Here is a 14,920-nt window from a genome sequence, read left to right on the forward strand (position 1 = left end):
TAGCTTCACTTGTAACTATTTATGTAAGAAAATCTTGGAATCTTAAATTGACCCACTTCCCTGTCTTCGATTAGGATGAAATTTTGCACACGCTCTTAGTTCTGGCGATAATACATGATTAGCAAAGAAACGTCATTACAAATCCAAATGGCGGCTTTCCCAATCACTTTAACTATGTAGGAAAGACGAATATTGGAATCTTAATTTGACCCACTTTCCGGTCAATTCGTGTAGGATGAAATTTTGCACACGCTCTGAGTTTTGATGACAATACATCACTAGCTAAGAAAATAATATGGCGGCTTCCCCAAGATGGCGGACTGGCTGTTCGAAATCCACCCCTATGATATGGATATCAAGTGAAAAGGTTTGCTGTCAGGAATTGAAATAAAAAAAAAAAGTCACGTGACTTGAATCCAATATTTGTAATTTGTAGTGTGTGCCAAGAACGTGTTTATTAGTTTTTTAACTATTTAAAGTTATTTATTGTAATATTACATTATTGCCTAGTGAATTATCTACATATTAAACATAGATTGAGAATATAAATATATAGGTATGGGTATAGAAAGTGGAATTGTAATCTATATACGGTACGGTACTAATGTAATGTGATAAAGATAAAGTTCATGTTATTGAACGGGGTAATCTCTGGATATAGGTACTGAACCGATTTTGAAAATAAACTCATGAAGTACTCGTCAATATCACATACAACACATAGTTTGAGCATGGTGTCATGAATAAATACTTTGTTCCTGGGTCCCTAACAACGTATTATAATGGTGTAGTGGGTACACACATTCAACTCCTAATATTAAAACGCACCCAATGTCCACTGTCAAAGCGATTGTGAAAGGATCCGGCGGACAACCTCTCAGGGTAAACTGTTCGTGGCGATGGACAGATTTCAAACTCCTTGATTATAAGATAGAGTAACACTTTCAATTCGCACAGCGCAAATCTTGATGCTGTAACATAAATAAAAAAAAAAATAATAAAATACTATCGATAAAATAATAAGCACGTTATTTATTTATTTTATTTTATTTTATTTATTTATTATTCAACAAAAAACACATTTAAATTAAGCCTAACCATAGTGCAACACAAACCACAGTTGGTTTTACCGTTAGGACAATGCGACTGAATATTATTTGGCATTTGAATTAAAGATAACAAGCTGTAGCGTGTAATTCTAGGCGTAAGTACATACATTTAATAAATAGAAGCCACCGTCAAGGTTTCCGTGGCCCGGTCGATCTCCGATAGCGAGCAATTGCAATCCGCATCTAGAATCTGAACTGACACCTAAGACGACCCATAGCCCACAAGCCTCAGCCCCGAAATGCGCTGGAAGAAAATGATCGGGGGAGCAAGATCCCCCGCGGTTTACCCGGGCTAAGCCTCAAGGCCCGTACCCCTACCCGCATATATCATCTGGGAAGAGATTTATTTTTTTTTTTTTTTTTTTTTATTTATTTATATACATGACATGTGCCCAAGATGTGAGATGACATGCCTGCAAATCGAGGCTCGAGTCCAATGTCGGACCAATGATGTTCTCCTGTGACACGAGTCGAGCAGAATTTGTCTTTCTTGCAATAAAGATCCAGCAGTAGCAGTATACCTTGGCGGGAGGCTTGGTGGGAGGCTTCGGCAAGAGTTAGTTACCACCCTACCGAAAAAGACGTACCGCCAAGTGATTTAGTGTTCCGGTACGATGTCGTGTAGTAACCGAAAGGGGTGTGGATTTTCATGCTCTTCCTAACAAGTTAGCCCGCTTCCATCTTAGAATGCATCATCACTTACCATCAGGTGAGATTGTAGTCAAGGGCTAACTTGTAAATAATAAAAAAAAATTAAGATAGTTAGTTAGTAGCCCGATCTTGAGTTATAAATTAACAACGAAAAGTGGCATTGATTTTTATATAAATACTTTATAGCTAGCTACATAAAAACCCATTTGACTCTAAACTGTAACGTTGAGAGTTTTCGTATTCAAAGAATTAGTAAAATGTATTAAAACAAAACTAACCGATACAGTTTCTAGGACCAATCCCAAATGGCATATAAATGAAGGGGTCGATCTCACGTCTGTTTTCCTCGGAAAATCTTTCCGGATCGAATTTCTCTGGATCCCTGAAGTAATTGGGGTCATGGTGTAAAGACCACACTGGGATAACCACGACCTCTCCTTTATTGACCTGAGGGGGAATGCACAAAAATTATGTTGTTTATGTTTTTTTTGGTACTACAAGTAATTGGAATAAAATGGCGAAAATTATCAAAACAAAAAAAAAACACAGACAACTGTTATGCAACAACTATGTACTTATTAATTTGAGACAATATAATCTGCATCAAAGGTACTAAGATTTTATTATTTTAGAAAAGGTGGCTTATGTTTGGTTCAATAGTGATGTACAGATATAAATTTATTAGTTTTAACAAAAAAGTCTATTAGATATTTGGTTTTAGATACTTAAATTTTTTTTAAGTTAGTTGATGTACGTAAGTACAAGTAGACATAAGTAAGATAGGTTCTGTTATAACAATAACACTTCAAAACTTTGTAGAAAACGAGTAGCTAAAAGATTTCTATCATCGTATAAAATTAAGAAACTTTATGATTATGAAAATCATTTGACGAAAATTATTTGACGGCCTCCGTGGCGCAGTGGTATGCGCGGTGGATTTACAAAACGGAGGTCCTGGGTTCGATCCCTGGCTGGGCAGATTGAGATTTTCTTAATTTGTCCAGGTCTGGCTGGTGGGAGGCTTCGGTCGTGGCTAGTTACCACCCTACCGGCAAAGACGTACCGCCAAGCGATTTAGCGTTCCGGTACGATGCCGTGTAGAAACCGAAAGGGGTGTGGATTTTCATCCTCCTCCTAACAAGTTAGCCCGCTTCCATCTTAGACTGCATCATCACTTACCATCAGGTGAGATTGTAGTCAAGGGCTAATTTGTAAAAGAATAAAAAATAAAAAAAATAATACCAACAGTAAAATCATCGGAGGCGTCTTTATTAGGCTTGCCTAGGTTATATGGCTTTACGCATATCCTATCCAAAATGGTAAGCGGTGGCCAAACGCGAAGAACTTCTGTAAATAAAAAAACATACATAACTCTTTATAGTAACTTATAACATAAAACTATGTTTATTAATCAAGTCGCAAGGATTGCCTGGAGGAGGAGGCTCAAGATCGTGATGTTGGATGTCCCTAGGATGGTGATGTTTTTCACGAGTACCAGTAGATGTTAATTTAATTCCGATTATTCACAACTTATTCACAGCGTTTGCTGATAAAATCTAAACTTATAATAAAACTCTAATCTGTACATTGAAGATATTTTCAAAATTTTAGTTGGACATTAAATGTATAATCGATACTGAAGTCTAAATTATTATTATTATTATTTTTTTGTCTGTCTGTTTGTCCGTGTTTTTTTTGACCAAGCATCACACAGAAACTACTGAATGAATTCAAATTAAACTTAGCATAATACAAAGAAGGTTATAACGTCAGAATACTTTTTGTTGCGAAATTAAAATCAGAAAAGGGGGTTGAAAGTTTTTATGTAAAGTTATTCGTTTATATCGCAATATTAAAAAAAAATACCTAGAATCTAAAGAGTGAGCGTCGTACAGTCGTCGTGATGGTTTTTTTTCGAGTTATTAAGACAAATCTAACGATATCTTAATTACTAAATCAGTTCAGCGGTTTGGAAGATAATTAGAGGTAATAAAAAATATTACATACATACAAGATCCGTCCGAAAAACATAACCCTTCTTGCAGTCGGATAATTAAAAGAGCTTACCAGATACCACCATATCCATATAATTCATACTTGATACAGTTTCGAAATCCATTTTGCCATTATTTTTAGCATCAAACTCCTTTATTTCTTCAGCAAGCTTGTCTTGTACATCTTTGTTGTTTGCTAACTCGTATAAAGCGGAGGTCAAAGCTGACGACACCGTTTCAAAACCAGCCACCAGGAATATTACCGCTTGGGCCACTAAGTCTACGTCGGACCACGCTAAAAAATATTATTTTAATACTAATAATATTAATATACTGAGCCGTGATAGCCCATGTGGACCTCTGCCTCCAATACCGGAGGGTGTGGATTTGAATCCAGTCCGGGACATGCACCTCCACCTTTTCAATTGTGTGCATTTTAACAAATCAAATAACACGTATCTCAAACGGTGAAGGAAAACATTGTGAGGAAACCTGCATACTAGAGAATTTTCCTAATTCTCTGCGTATGTGAAGTCTGCCAATTCGCATTGGGCCAGCGTGGTGGACTATTGGCCTAAGCCCTCTCATTTCGAGAGTACTCAAGCTCGGTAGCTAACGCGACTTCACACACGCAGAGAATTGAGAAAATTCTCTGGTATGCAGGTTTCCTCACGATGTATTCCTTCACCGTTTGAGACACGTGATATTTAATTTCTTAAAATGCACACAACTGAAAAGTTGGAGGTGCATGCCCCGGACCGGATTCGCACCCACACCCTCCGGAATCCGAGGCAGAGGTCATATCCACTGAGTCATCACAGCCTCTTTATAGTAGAGAACATATATATTCTTAGACCCACCACGCTGATCCAGTGCGGGTTCACGGGCTTAGGGTGTTAATGTTAATTCATTAACGATCACTATCAGAATGTTAATGATTATGAGCAGGACTGACGGTTCTCCGAGGCATGAGAGTGTAACATCACTAAATTCCCAATTCTGGACTGAGAATTTTAACTGAAAATTTCTTAGAACAAAGAAAAAATCAGTATCTTTTTTAGCCTGACCTAGGATTCGAACCTGTTGTGATTTAAAAGTACATTTGATTTTGGCAAATCATTGGCTAAATACATAATATTAGCAATTATTACGTACCTCTGAATTCAGTTTTATTAGCTAGCGTAGACTCGTCTACGGTAGCAAATCCAAAATCCTTGATCACATTTTTATCATCATTTTTCAGTGTACCTATTAAAGAAATAGATTTGTTTTACATTAAAATTTAAAGTTATATACATAGATTCATCAATAATAGGAATAATAGATAGAGCGTACGAAACAGGACGGTATCGTAGCCGTCCCAAATACAAAATTCAAAAACGAATACATTCTCGATTCATTACGCACGAAGCGTCGCTTAAGTAACTTTCAATATTATTCAAGAAAAATGGCGTCTTATGTTTTAAATATTTTAAAAACTGTTTACCAAAACTAAAGAATGGAGTATTTTTTTAATGATTAGTATATTTATTTTACGTAATTGTTGTTAGTGTTAAATTTTGAAATACATATTATGAAAAAAGTTTGTATATGCGGTTGTCAAGGAGACGCGTGACGTTTGGGGTTTTTATGGGTTTGATCGGCTTCACCACGCTTGTAAAGACTCATTCTGTATGATTTTTATTCTATGTTTATATTATAATCTGTAGATTGGTTAAGTATTCCACGACGCCATTTATAATGAAAATTGTCATGGGTGTTCTAGTGTAAATGATAAGGCTAATAGGTATATGGAAATAAAAAGTAAACCAGATAGGAATCAAATAGTTGATAGTTAGTACCTATCGATGGTATTGATGGTATTGGTGGCTCAGACCAATTATAGAAGGACCTGTATCGCACTCATAGTCACGAACAAAATTGTCTGTCATTTTCTGAGGAAAACGAGCTTAGACTTGGTATATACCTTGTACTAAACTAGAAGTTTTTGTCCGATTTTTACACAATTCTATTACACAAAAAGGTATTTTACGGAGCTCTTTAACCGATGAACACGATTACAACTATTTAACACCGATTATATAGAGACAGTTTTTATAATCGCATTAGATCGTTGATCATATACTTTGACAGAAAAGTAACATCTAGCGAGGCAGGTCCTATACAATAATTGGTCTGAGCATGGTGGTGATCAAGGCTATCTATCAATACTATTATAGTCGTACTCTAAAATAAGACGAGCACGTTAGTATCAGAGTTATATTAATTAAACATAACCATAATAACATCACTTCACAGTATATTTAGACACTCATTACTACATCAAACTGACTTAATTATATTTCATAATAGCGGACGCCCGCGACTTCGTCCGCGTGAAACTCGATGTAAACTTTCAACTACTTCTACCCTACCCCTACCCTACGTTAAAATTTCTCCTGAATTTTCTTTGCTATAAACCTCACGTAGCCCAAGACCTTTCCAACGAATGCAAAACCGTGGAAATCGGTTCGTGCGTTCTGGAGTTATAGCGTCAGGAAGGAAAACCCGACTTATTTTTATATAGTAGAGAAGATAAACTTGATACAACACTTTCACAACCTAGCTTCTTTAATTTTAACTACATAAAATACTTTATCTTGAACACTTGAGTATCGACTGTCGTCTTGTTACAATTGTTCAAGTTAAAGTCTTTTACGTAGTTAAAAATTTTAATAAAAAAATTCAACCGACTCCCAACTCAAAAATTAACTTAAACTAAAAAGCAAAAAATAACATCTTGCCTATGTGCTACCTTCTGATCAGTTTGAAGGCGGTGCCAAGCCAGTGAAGTTTTAATTAAACCCGTTTAAACTACACAATTTTCTGTGGTTCTTTCAGAAACAGCTTTAATTAAAACACGACACTGGATCGGCACCGCCTTCAAACTGATCAGAATTAGTCTAACGTTATTTCTACCATAGCCGGAATATCGACAGTCTATCGTATATCGATATAGTATCGAATATATTGAATTATCAGACGACAGTTTTAGCTAGGCAATTCGTTCGTAACACTCCCGATGCGGGATATATAAAAAATATAACCTTTTTTTGCTTCCATCAGTAGATGAATCATGTCAGGTCTCAAAATGTTTCGCACTTCTCTGTCCTTCATTGTATTTAAAACGAGATCTTTGTAAAATTGCACAGTTTCTTTTGTCAGTAAGGTAAGCTTTAATAGCTGGAAAAGATAATAATATTTGTTATAATTAGATTAATTAATTAATTAGAGCCGTGATAGCCCAGTGGATATGACCTTTGCCTCCGATTCCGGAGGGCGAGGGTTCGAATCCGGTCCGGGGCATGCACCTCCAACTTTTCAGTTATGTGCATTTAAAAAAAATATCACGTGTTTCAAACGGTGAAGGAAAAACATAGTGAGGAAACCTGCATACCAGAGAATTTTCTAAATTCTCTTGAAGTCTGCCAATCCGCATTGGGCCAGCGTGGTGGACTATTGGCCTAACCCCTCTCATTCTGAGAGGAGACTCGAGGTCAGTAGTGATCCGAATACGGGTTGATAATGATGATGATGATTTGTTATAATTAACTGTTATTTAAAACAATAACCGCTATTAAAATTAAAGCAATGACTTTAGAACAGAAACAACCTTCCCAATCCTTTGGGTCCCAAATTGCCAAATCGTAGGATTTTCGTAATTAACTAACCCACTTTATCTTTATCTGACCTTATTATTTTTTTGGTTACATAAAGCATACCCAATCATCACGTACCAACATCCTCAGTATCCCTGCACATTTATAGCAACTGCAAGTTGATTGCAGGAAGACTGCCATCATTTTATAGATGCACTTGCTCGTCAATCATATTAAATTGAGATTGCCCTTGAAGTAAATAATTTAATCTATTGCTATTCTATAGTATTCAGCAACAAATTGTCCCAGAAAGTATTACACTATCATTACCTAACGGTTACCAATTGATTGCTTTATAACAATTATTATTAAACATAAATAACAAATGACTGCTAAAATTACTTAAGACCACAAATACTTCTACATAAGTATTCCATGCCACAAAATAATATTATGGTATTATTGTACGGTACATTGTAGTAGTCATTATAAGAATTATTGATTATGACAAAAGAAGAAGATAACAAGTTGATTGACAATAATTTTGTCTGTTTGAGATAAATTTTGACTAAAATAAAATTATACATTAAAATAATATTGTGTTACAAATTAACGTTCAAAAAATTAATTTCAATATTAGTACGGAGTACCATTCAAACATTATGTCACTTAACAAGGTTTTCTTCCTATTTTCGTTTTTGAGATGGAACTGGAAGTGAGTCGCTTGGAGTAGTTGGATGCAGGCAGCTCATTCCTTGGTGTTTAAAGTCCTTACAAAAGTCCTATCAAGTAGACGTCGTTTGGCTGATCTGATGATGATATTGTCTTCAGGCGCGTAACAGTAAATTCACGATGTATAAATTCGATTTGGAACGGCATGGATTTAAACAAAGATACATACCCTGAAAAGAGCAGGAAATGACGCGTAAGTGAAGAACAAAATGAAGTGACGCAATTCGAAGGAAGTTATATTCTTCGCCACAATATAGAAGGGATTATTCGGTTCCTTGTAAGAGTCTGTCTTCAAACCAAATGCGCAAGACGCGATCACATCGTTAGTAGAACGTGTGGTCAAGTCCTTACAGTCCACTTCAATGTAGGAAGCTAATGAATAAGAAAAATATTATAGTTATCATCATCACTATTAATGTTTCGCAACCCTATAAGCCGCGGCGCCCGCGCGTCGCGCATGTCGCATAGGCATAAGGCATACATAGGCTGTAGGCAGTCGACCACAACGTTAAATAGCACTCGTGTCGAGTGCGCTAATTAGGTAATATTAGTAACAACCCTAGTACTTTATCGGTATGACCATAACTTTCTTTAATAAAGTGTATAAATAGACTACCTGTTTGAAAAAGTAGTTCCTATATAGTTAATTAGTTATACAGCATGAGTAACTTTCTAGATTTTATTGTAGGTAATGTAAATTGAGAGGATAAGCAGATAGTTCACTTGATATTAAGATTGACGACTTCCGTGGCACAATATGCGCGGTGGATTTACAAAACGGAGGTCATGGGTTCGATCCCCGGCTGGACCAATTAAGGTTTTCTTCATTGATATTTCTATTATAGCTTGGCAACTTCGTAACACTCCCGAAGAGCCGCGTGTGCCGGGTGGCGTGTAGCGATGAAGGAAAACCGACAACTGATGCACCAAACTTCCCTGCATGCGTGATATCACACCCGCGCAGCCTTTCCCCCCGTCGCCCGCATATCATGGGAGTCATATCAACGAACTTGCCAGACTATAGTATTGTGTATTCAATTTCAACTTAATCTATTATACAGTGGAAACAGACGGACATTCGAATGTGCGTGAGTGATATTATAAGGGTTCCATTTTTGTACGTTCGGAACCCTAAAAAACAATAATTATTTAGTACACTATAAAGATAAATGGGTCGTGCTTACACTCAGATTCCTTGAGGTCACTTTTCAAGGCCTCTGTCATTTGCTTGGCCACTTTTTCGATCATAGGCATCATGTGTCGGATTTTAGAGGAGGTGAAAGCTGGGCTAAGGAATGAACGCATTTGTTTCCATTCGTGACCTGGTATTTTGAAAATAAAATATTTGCAATGATACCAAAATTAAAAGCATAGTCAACCTCTCAACAAACCGTATTAAATACTGATTTTTCTGATTATATCTTTATTAAACGAATAAAATTACTGGCATCAATTATTTTTGATGTTATATTTAAAAATTATCAATAGAGATCAAGTTTCACGACTATGCATTTATTACGAAATAACCTCTTTCTTAAGAATCTTATTGTAAAAATTCTCTTCAACATGCATTGTGTTTATCTAAAAGGGATTCAGCAGCATTTTTTTATTAATTATCGTCACATATCAACCAATTTACCCAAAATCTTGACAAACTACTGAATCTTGCTCAAGAATCACTATATATTGGTGAATTCGCATGAAAATCGGTTAAGTCTCTTTGAGTTTATCGTGAACAGACAGACAGAGAGGAGGATATAGTTTTAGGAGTATAATATTACCTGTTAAAGAGAATAGATTTCTACCAAAAAGTGGATCAAGGGTCGCATCAGTGAAATCTTTGTGATCAATAAAGTGCTCAAAATCCTTTATTGTTATCTTCTTTATGAGCTTCAGATCTTTAATGACGATAGTGGGGCTTACAAATTCGTATCTGCCGATGAACCTACACACGAAATAATATTTTATTATTGTCTGCAAGTTAGGCCTTTGTAGTGAGGCACGGTGTAGTCCAAGTTTTATCATATATTTATAATAACGCGCGGTGTGCCACCAGCCGCCTTCTATTGTTTAAAAGTGCAACATAGCACATTCCATTGATGTGACGACCATTTTACTTTAAAAGAGAATACATCGTACCTTCCACAAACCAAGTCGTGTTTTATTAATATCCTTAAAAACCTACAAGGGGCCCAGAGCCCCACATCTCACCTTGACTGCAATTTCACCTGATGGTAAGTGATGATGCAATGTAAGGTGAAAGTGTGCTAACTTGTTAGGAAAAAGGATGAAAATCCACACCCCTTTCGGTTTCTACACGACATATTATACCTAAAAACAGGGTGCTTTTAAAAGCCTTTACTCATATTTCATAAAAAAATTACGTGCAAATTGGTATTAAAATTTAAAGAAAATTTTAACAATGCTGTTCCTAACGAATGTGCTATAAAAATAACTTGTACAGTTAGAGCTAGAGTAAATCATAGCCCGTCTTTTAATTCGAGCATTCTAAAACGAAAATTTCTTGCTAGTTTTTATCCATGGACCTTTTCAACCAGTGGTAAAGTCATTACTCACTGACAAACAAAGCTTGTATATGAGCCTTAAGGTACTGTTACACATGCTCTAAAATAGCACGCTAAAAATATGCTATCAAGTATAACACGTTTTTTGCATGCAATTTTAGAGCATGTGTAACAGTACCTTTATAATAAACGATGTTGGATTTACAGTATACCTTTCATTAGCAAACTTGTGGTACATCATATCAATGTGGTAAGCCACGTGATGCTTCTTCATCATGATGGGCAGCATGTGACCCAGCAGTGGCACCACTGGGAGGTGTTTCACTCCCCGGGAGGTGAACCTGGAGTACCGGCGGCGGAAATAGAGCCATAATGCAGTTACAGCCACTAGGACCCATGTGATTAGAATCATTGTCTGAAAATAAGCAAATTTGTAAAACAATAGTTTTAATTCGTCCCTAATGTTCTTTTTAAAAAAAATAGAATTTATACTACAGCCTTTCTTGATGAGTATTGTTTACCAACCAAAGAAATAAGAAATGAAGGTAGAAAACGCATGCCATTTCATAACTTATTTATTTTATATAATGTACGGTTTGCTTATAAAATGTTATATAAAATATATTAACCATATCTAATTGTTTTACGCTTGTTAATCAAATTGATTTTCATCAATCAAAAGTCTTAAATCAAATTGATTTTCATCAATTTAAGACTTTTTAATTATAATTATTATTATGTGTGAAATGACAAGTGATTTATACCCTCATTTTTAAATTTCTTAGTTGGTTATCAATACTTAATCATTGAGTATAGTAATTATAATATATAATATTGTTAACACTTATTTATTTATTTAAAATGCCAGCAATGGCAGCAGAAAAACTAACAATAATGATTACAAAATATTCAAATGTTTATTAATTTAATATCTTTTAACTGTTATTTACAGCACTTCAGGGTAAAGTTTTAATAAAATTAAACTTTATTGAGTTTAAAAAGAAATTACAATAAAGTACCTATTGTCTCAAAAAGTGTCATCAGTTATGTGGTCTTAAAAATAAATTTAACGAAGGTTAAAAGTTAATGATGAACTAAATAAAATGGTGAACAGATTAAAAACTAAAATTTTAATAAAAAAATACAACCGACTTCGAAATCGCAATAATGTTTCTTTACTAAACTAAAAAGCGAAAAATTACATCGTATAATACCTTCTGATCAGTTTGTAGTCGGTGCCAAGCCATTGGCATGTTAATTAAAGCGTTTACCCATAAAATCACAACAAAACTCATCCAAAATGCATAAAAGCAAGTTACATGTCCCACGAGAAAAAAAAAGACAACTTACCACGTTTTTATTTGAATAAAAATGGCTTTTGTCTCTTCTTAGTCTGTCTATACTATCTACGAGTACTAGAAATAATATACTTACAGATTTAAATTGTCCAGTATTCAAATATTATAATTTTAACACTTCAATTATCTTCTTCAATAATAAAACATTCACCTGACGTCGCAGTGTGATTTGTTCTGCTCCCCTCTATGTATTCCCATCCTGGCAGTGGTGCTCAATTGCTTAGTCTGTTGTTTATTTTTATAGATAACTTCGAGTAAGTACTTAACATATTAGAGAGCTATTAGATATACTAATTTTTTGTAAACATGCTCTCTATTTATAAATATTGTAGATAGGCCCCTATAAAAAGTAAGTAAATATTTTTTATTTAATATATTCCGATTTCTGAATTAAAATCGCCCTCTATAATTAAAAAGCTCCTTTTTTGTTTAGTGCAAAGGCTGTAATAAATGCTGAATAATTTACAGTAATATATTTATAAAATACAGTAAATGTTTACTATATTTTTAACGGGAACATGAATCGCGTTAGTTTAGAAGTAAGCATCATTTTTTAACATAATACATTCTGCTATAACTATTTTGACAGGCGTATTCTTTGACTATTTTGACTATGGAGCTGTTTCGTAACCAAATTCACCAACAATAAAACTTTTGACTCGCAATACACACACGCGTAATTTTTACACAGACTAACCAACACATCGCTTAGACCCTCCACAGAATATATACATAGCATATTCGATTACTTCGAAAACTAATGGAAAACTATTCAAATTAATTTTAGATTTTTTTTTTTTAATTTTTTTTATTGATAAGTTATAACAATTATTTAACATATCGATACTCTCGCCAAACTGTACAGGCAGTTTGTTGGCGAGTTGACTTTGGTGGTGTATTTACCATATGCGTATTATTCATTAATTACGGGACATCCTGTACAGTATGTATAGTATGGTCTATAACCTGCGATTACCGCGCAAAAATTAAAATTACCTTGTAAAAATTAACTAGTATACTGTAATCTAGAGGTTTATTACATAAAACATCGATGTCTAACTCCAAAAATTTCAGCACCCTGACAGAAACACGATTCCCCCTCCCTCCCTGCCTCCCTGAGTCCCACCCCCGTTATCTGACGGATGATGGTGACAAATGGAGGCCGCGATCGTCTGAAATCTTCCCACAATTTTTTACCTTTCTTCCTTCAATTCAGCGAGTACAGATGGTGTTACGATCTTACATTATTTACATTAGTTACAGTACTAACTAATTACATTAGATACATTATCTTACATTAATTACAGCCGAGGCGATATTGATATATATAAATTAAGCTCGAGCCGAACCCCGGGTCAGGGCAACAAAAAATATTTTTTATTAATTTCTAATATATTTTAGAATAAAAATCCTAATAACCTGGAGTCGGGAAGTTGGAGGTGAGAAGAGCACGTAAAGCCGTCGGTCCTGAGCCTGAGCTATCGTGTCGGTCTGTCGTCCCATCGGATTAAGAGAGTGAGGGAATAGGAGTGCACCTGTGCTTGCGCACACACTTGTGCACTATAATATCTCCTGAGTACATGGTTAATCTCAACATGAGATTGGCAACCGTGGCCGAATAAATAAAAAACCGGACAAGTGCGAGTTGAACTCGTGAGGCGAGGGTTCCGAACAATGTTAATTTATCATGTTTTTGAAAACTGACCTGAAATTGTACCTAGTTATATAATTTTAAGGCTTATTTGTTTCGTTAATTATTTATCTAAACCTACAATTATTATTACAATATTAACATACGTTTAACATTTGAGATCATCATATATAGCTATTTCATTTACAACAATGCAGTTTACATTTCTTTATATTCGAGATCCTCTTAATAAGTTCTTTCATTTGATGTATCACACAATGAAGTTTGTAAAAGTTTTTTTTAGCTCCCCATATTCGAATTTTACCTATTCACGATACATCCCTGTATTTGGGTCACAAGAATTGATATGTGTACTAAATTTCAACTGGATTGGTCTAGTACATTCGGAGACAAAACAGACAGACATTAAAATGTGTACGAGTGATAATATAAGGGTTACGGTTTTGTACCTACTACGTGCGTTCGGAACCCTAAAAATTAAAGGGGTTGTTTCATTTCTAGCTAGGTAGGGTACATATTTCAAAAAACTTTAAAAAAATCACAGAAAATACAACTTAAATTATATTTTGAATGAATTAATAGGGAATAACTAATTCGTATAAAAGTATAGTCAATAGTCAATATTCATTTATTTTAATTTGTTCTTAGTTTACAAGCACTTTCGAAATGCCACCATTATCTTTCGAAAGGTCAACAATATCATAAGATAATGGTGATTATAATTGGTCGAAAACTTAAAATAATTTATGATGCTTCGAAACGCGGCTTAATACGAAATTTAGATTCCACGTAACAAAATAATTATGTCATCCGGTGCCTATTAGTGGATATCATACAGTAGGTAGATGACATTTCTCAATTGATTTGATGTTTATTTTTAGAGGTTGATATAAGATAATAAGACCAAAATAACGAATAAGCAAGCTGGTAATGATCGGTACGGAGTCAAAAATCTGATTTGATGACAATATGAATATGAATATTTGAATATACTTGATACGTGAGTAATTATCGTATTACCAATGTAATGCAGATTCATTTAAGGATATAAAACCGTTATCGCATCGCAGCACGTACACTTTCACCGTTAAGTTTTTACAGTATACGATCAATGTACGATGGGATACGATAAAAATATCGTGACTAGTTGATGCTATCTTATTTATTTGTAATGGGGATGATTACTAAGGTTTGAATAAATTGATTTTTAAAAGACATTTGAGTAAATAAAAACTAAAAAAATATGGTAATATTAACTAATT

At 34.7% G+C, this 14,920-nt stretch overlaps 1 protein-coding gene across 3 annotated transcripts; it reads right to left on the reverse strand.

The window, feature by feature from the left end:
• Window positions 1-62: 62 nt before the first annotated feature.
• Window positions 63-12,215, reverse strand: LOC112049786 (cytochrome P450 9e2-like). 3 transcript variants are annotated; one of them, XM_052884487.1, is made up of 11 exons: window positions 12,084-12,215; window positions 10,862-11,064; window positions 9,906-10,069; window positions 9,309-9,446; window positions 8,294-8,496; window positions 6,841-6,976; window positions 4,910-5,002; window positions 3,828-4,049; window positions 3,007-3,107; window positions 2,096-2,207; window positions 63-971 (listed from the first exon to the last, which is right to left on the reverse strand). In XM_052884487.1, the coding sequence occupies exons 2-11, from the start codon at window positions 11,059-11,061 to the stop codon at window positions 805-807; spliced, it is 1,536 nt and encodes a 511-aa protein (XP_052740447.1). In that variant the 5' UTR covers window positions 11,062-11,064; window positions 12,084-12,215; the 3' UTR covers window positions 63-804. The 3 variants fall into 3 exon arrangements, with proteins under 3 accessions (XP_052740447.1, XP_023943584.2, XP_023943585.2); XM_024087816.2 differs by having other exon boundaries at window positions 2,039-2,207; XM_024087817.2 differs by lacking the exons at window positions 2,096-2,207; window positions 3,007-3,107.
• Between the last annotated feature and the right edge of the window lie 2,705 nt (window positions 12,216-14,920).

This window comes from Bicyclus anynana, chromosome 11 (assembly GCF_947172395.1).
Source record: "Bicyclus anynana chromosome 11, ilBicAnyn1.1, whole genome shotgun sequence".
Taxonomy (NCBI): domain Eukaryota; kingdom Metazoa; phylum Arthropoda; class Insecta; order Lepidoptera; family Nymphalidae; genus Bicyclus; species Bicyclus anynana.

Bases quoted from the DNA above. Each gene is read 5' to 3' on its own strand.
- LOC112049786 (XM_024087816.2), bottom strand. From the start codon at position 11,061: ATGATTCTAATCACATGGGTCCTAGTGGCTGTAACTGCATTATGGCTC. The intron at 5,003-6,840 runs GTTATATTTTTT...TTTCTTTAATAG, and splicing joins ACTGATGGAAGCAAAAAAAG to GTACACTGAAAAATGATGAT. The intron at 972-2,038 runs GTTAGTTTTGTT...TTTATGTTACAG, and splicing joins TGGTCCTAGAAACTGTATCG to CATCAAGATTTGCGCTGTGC.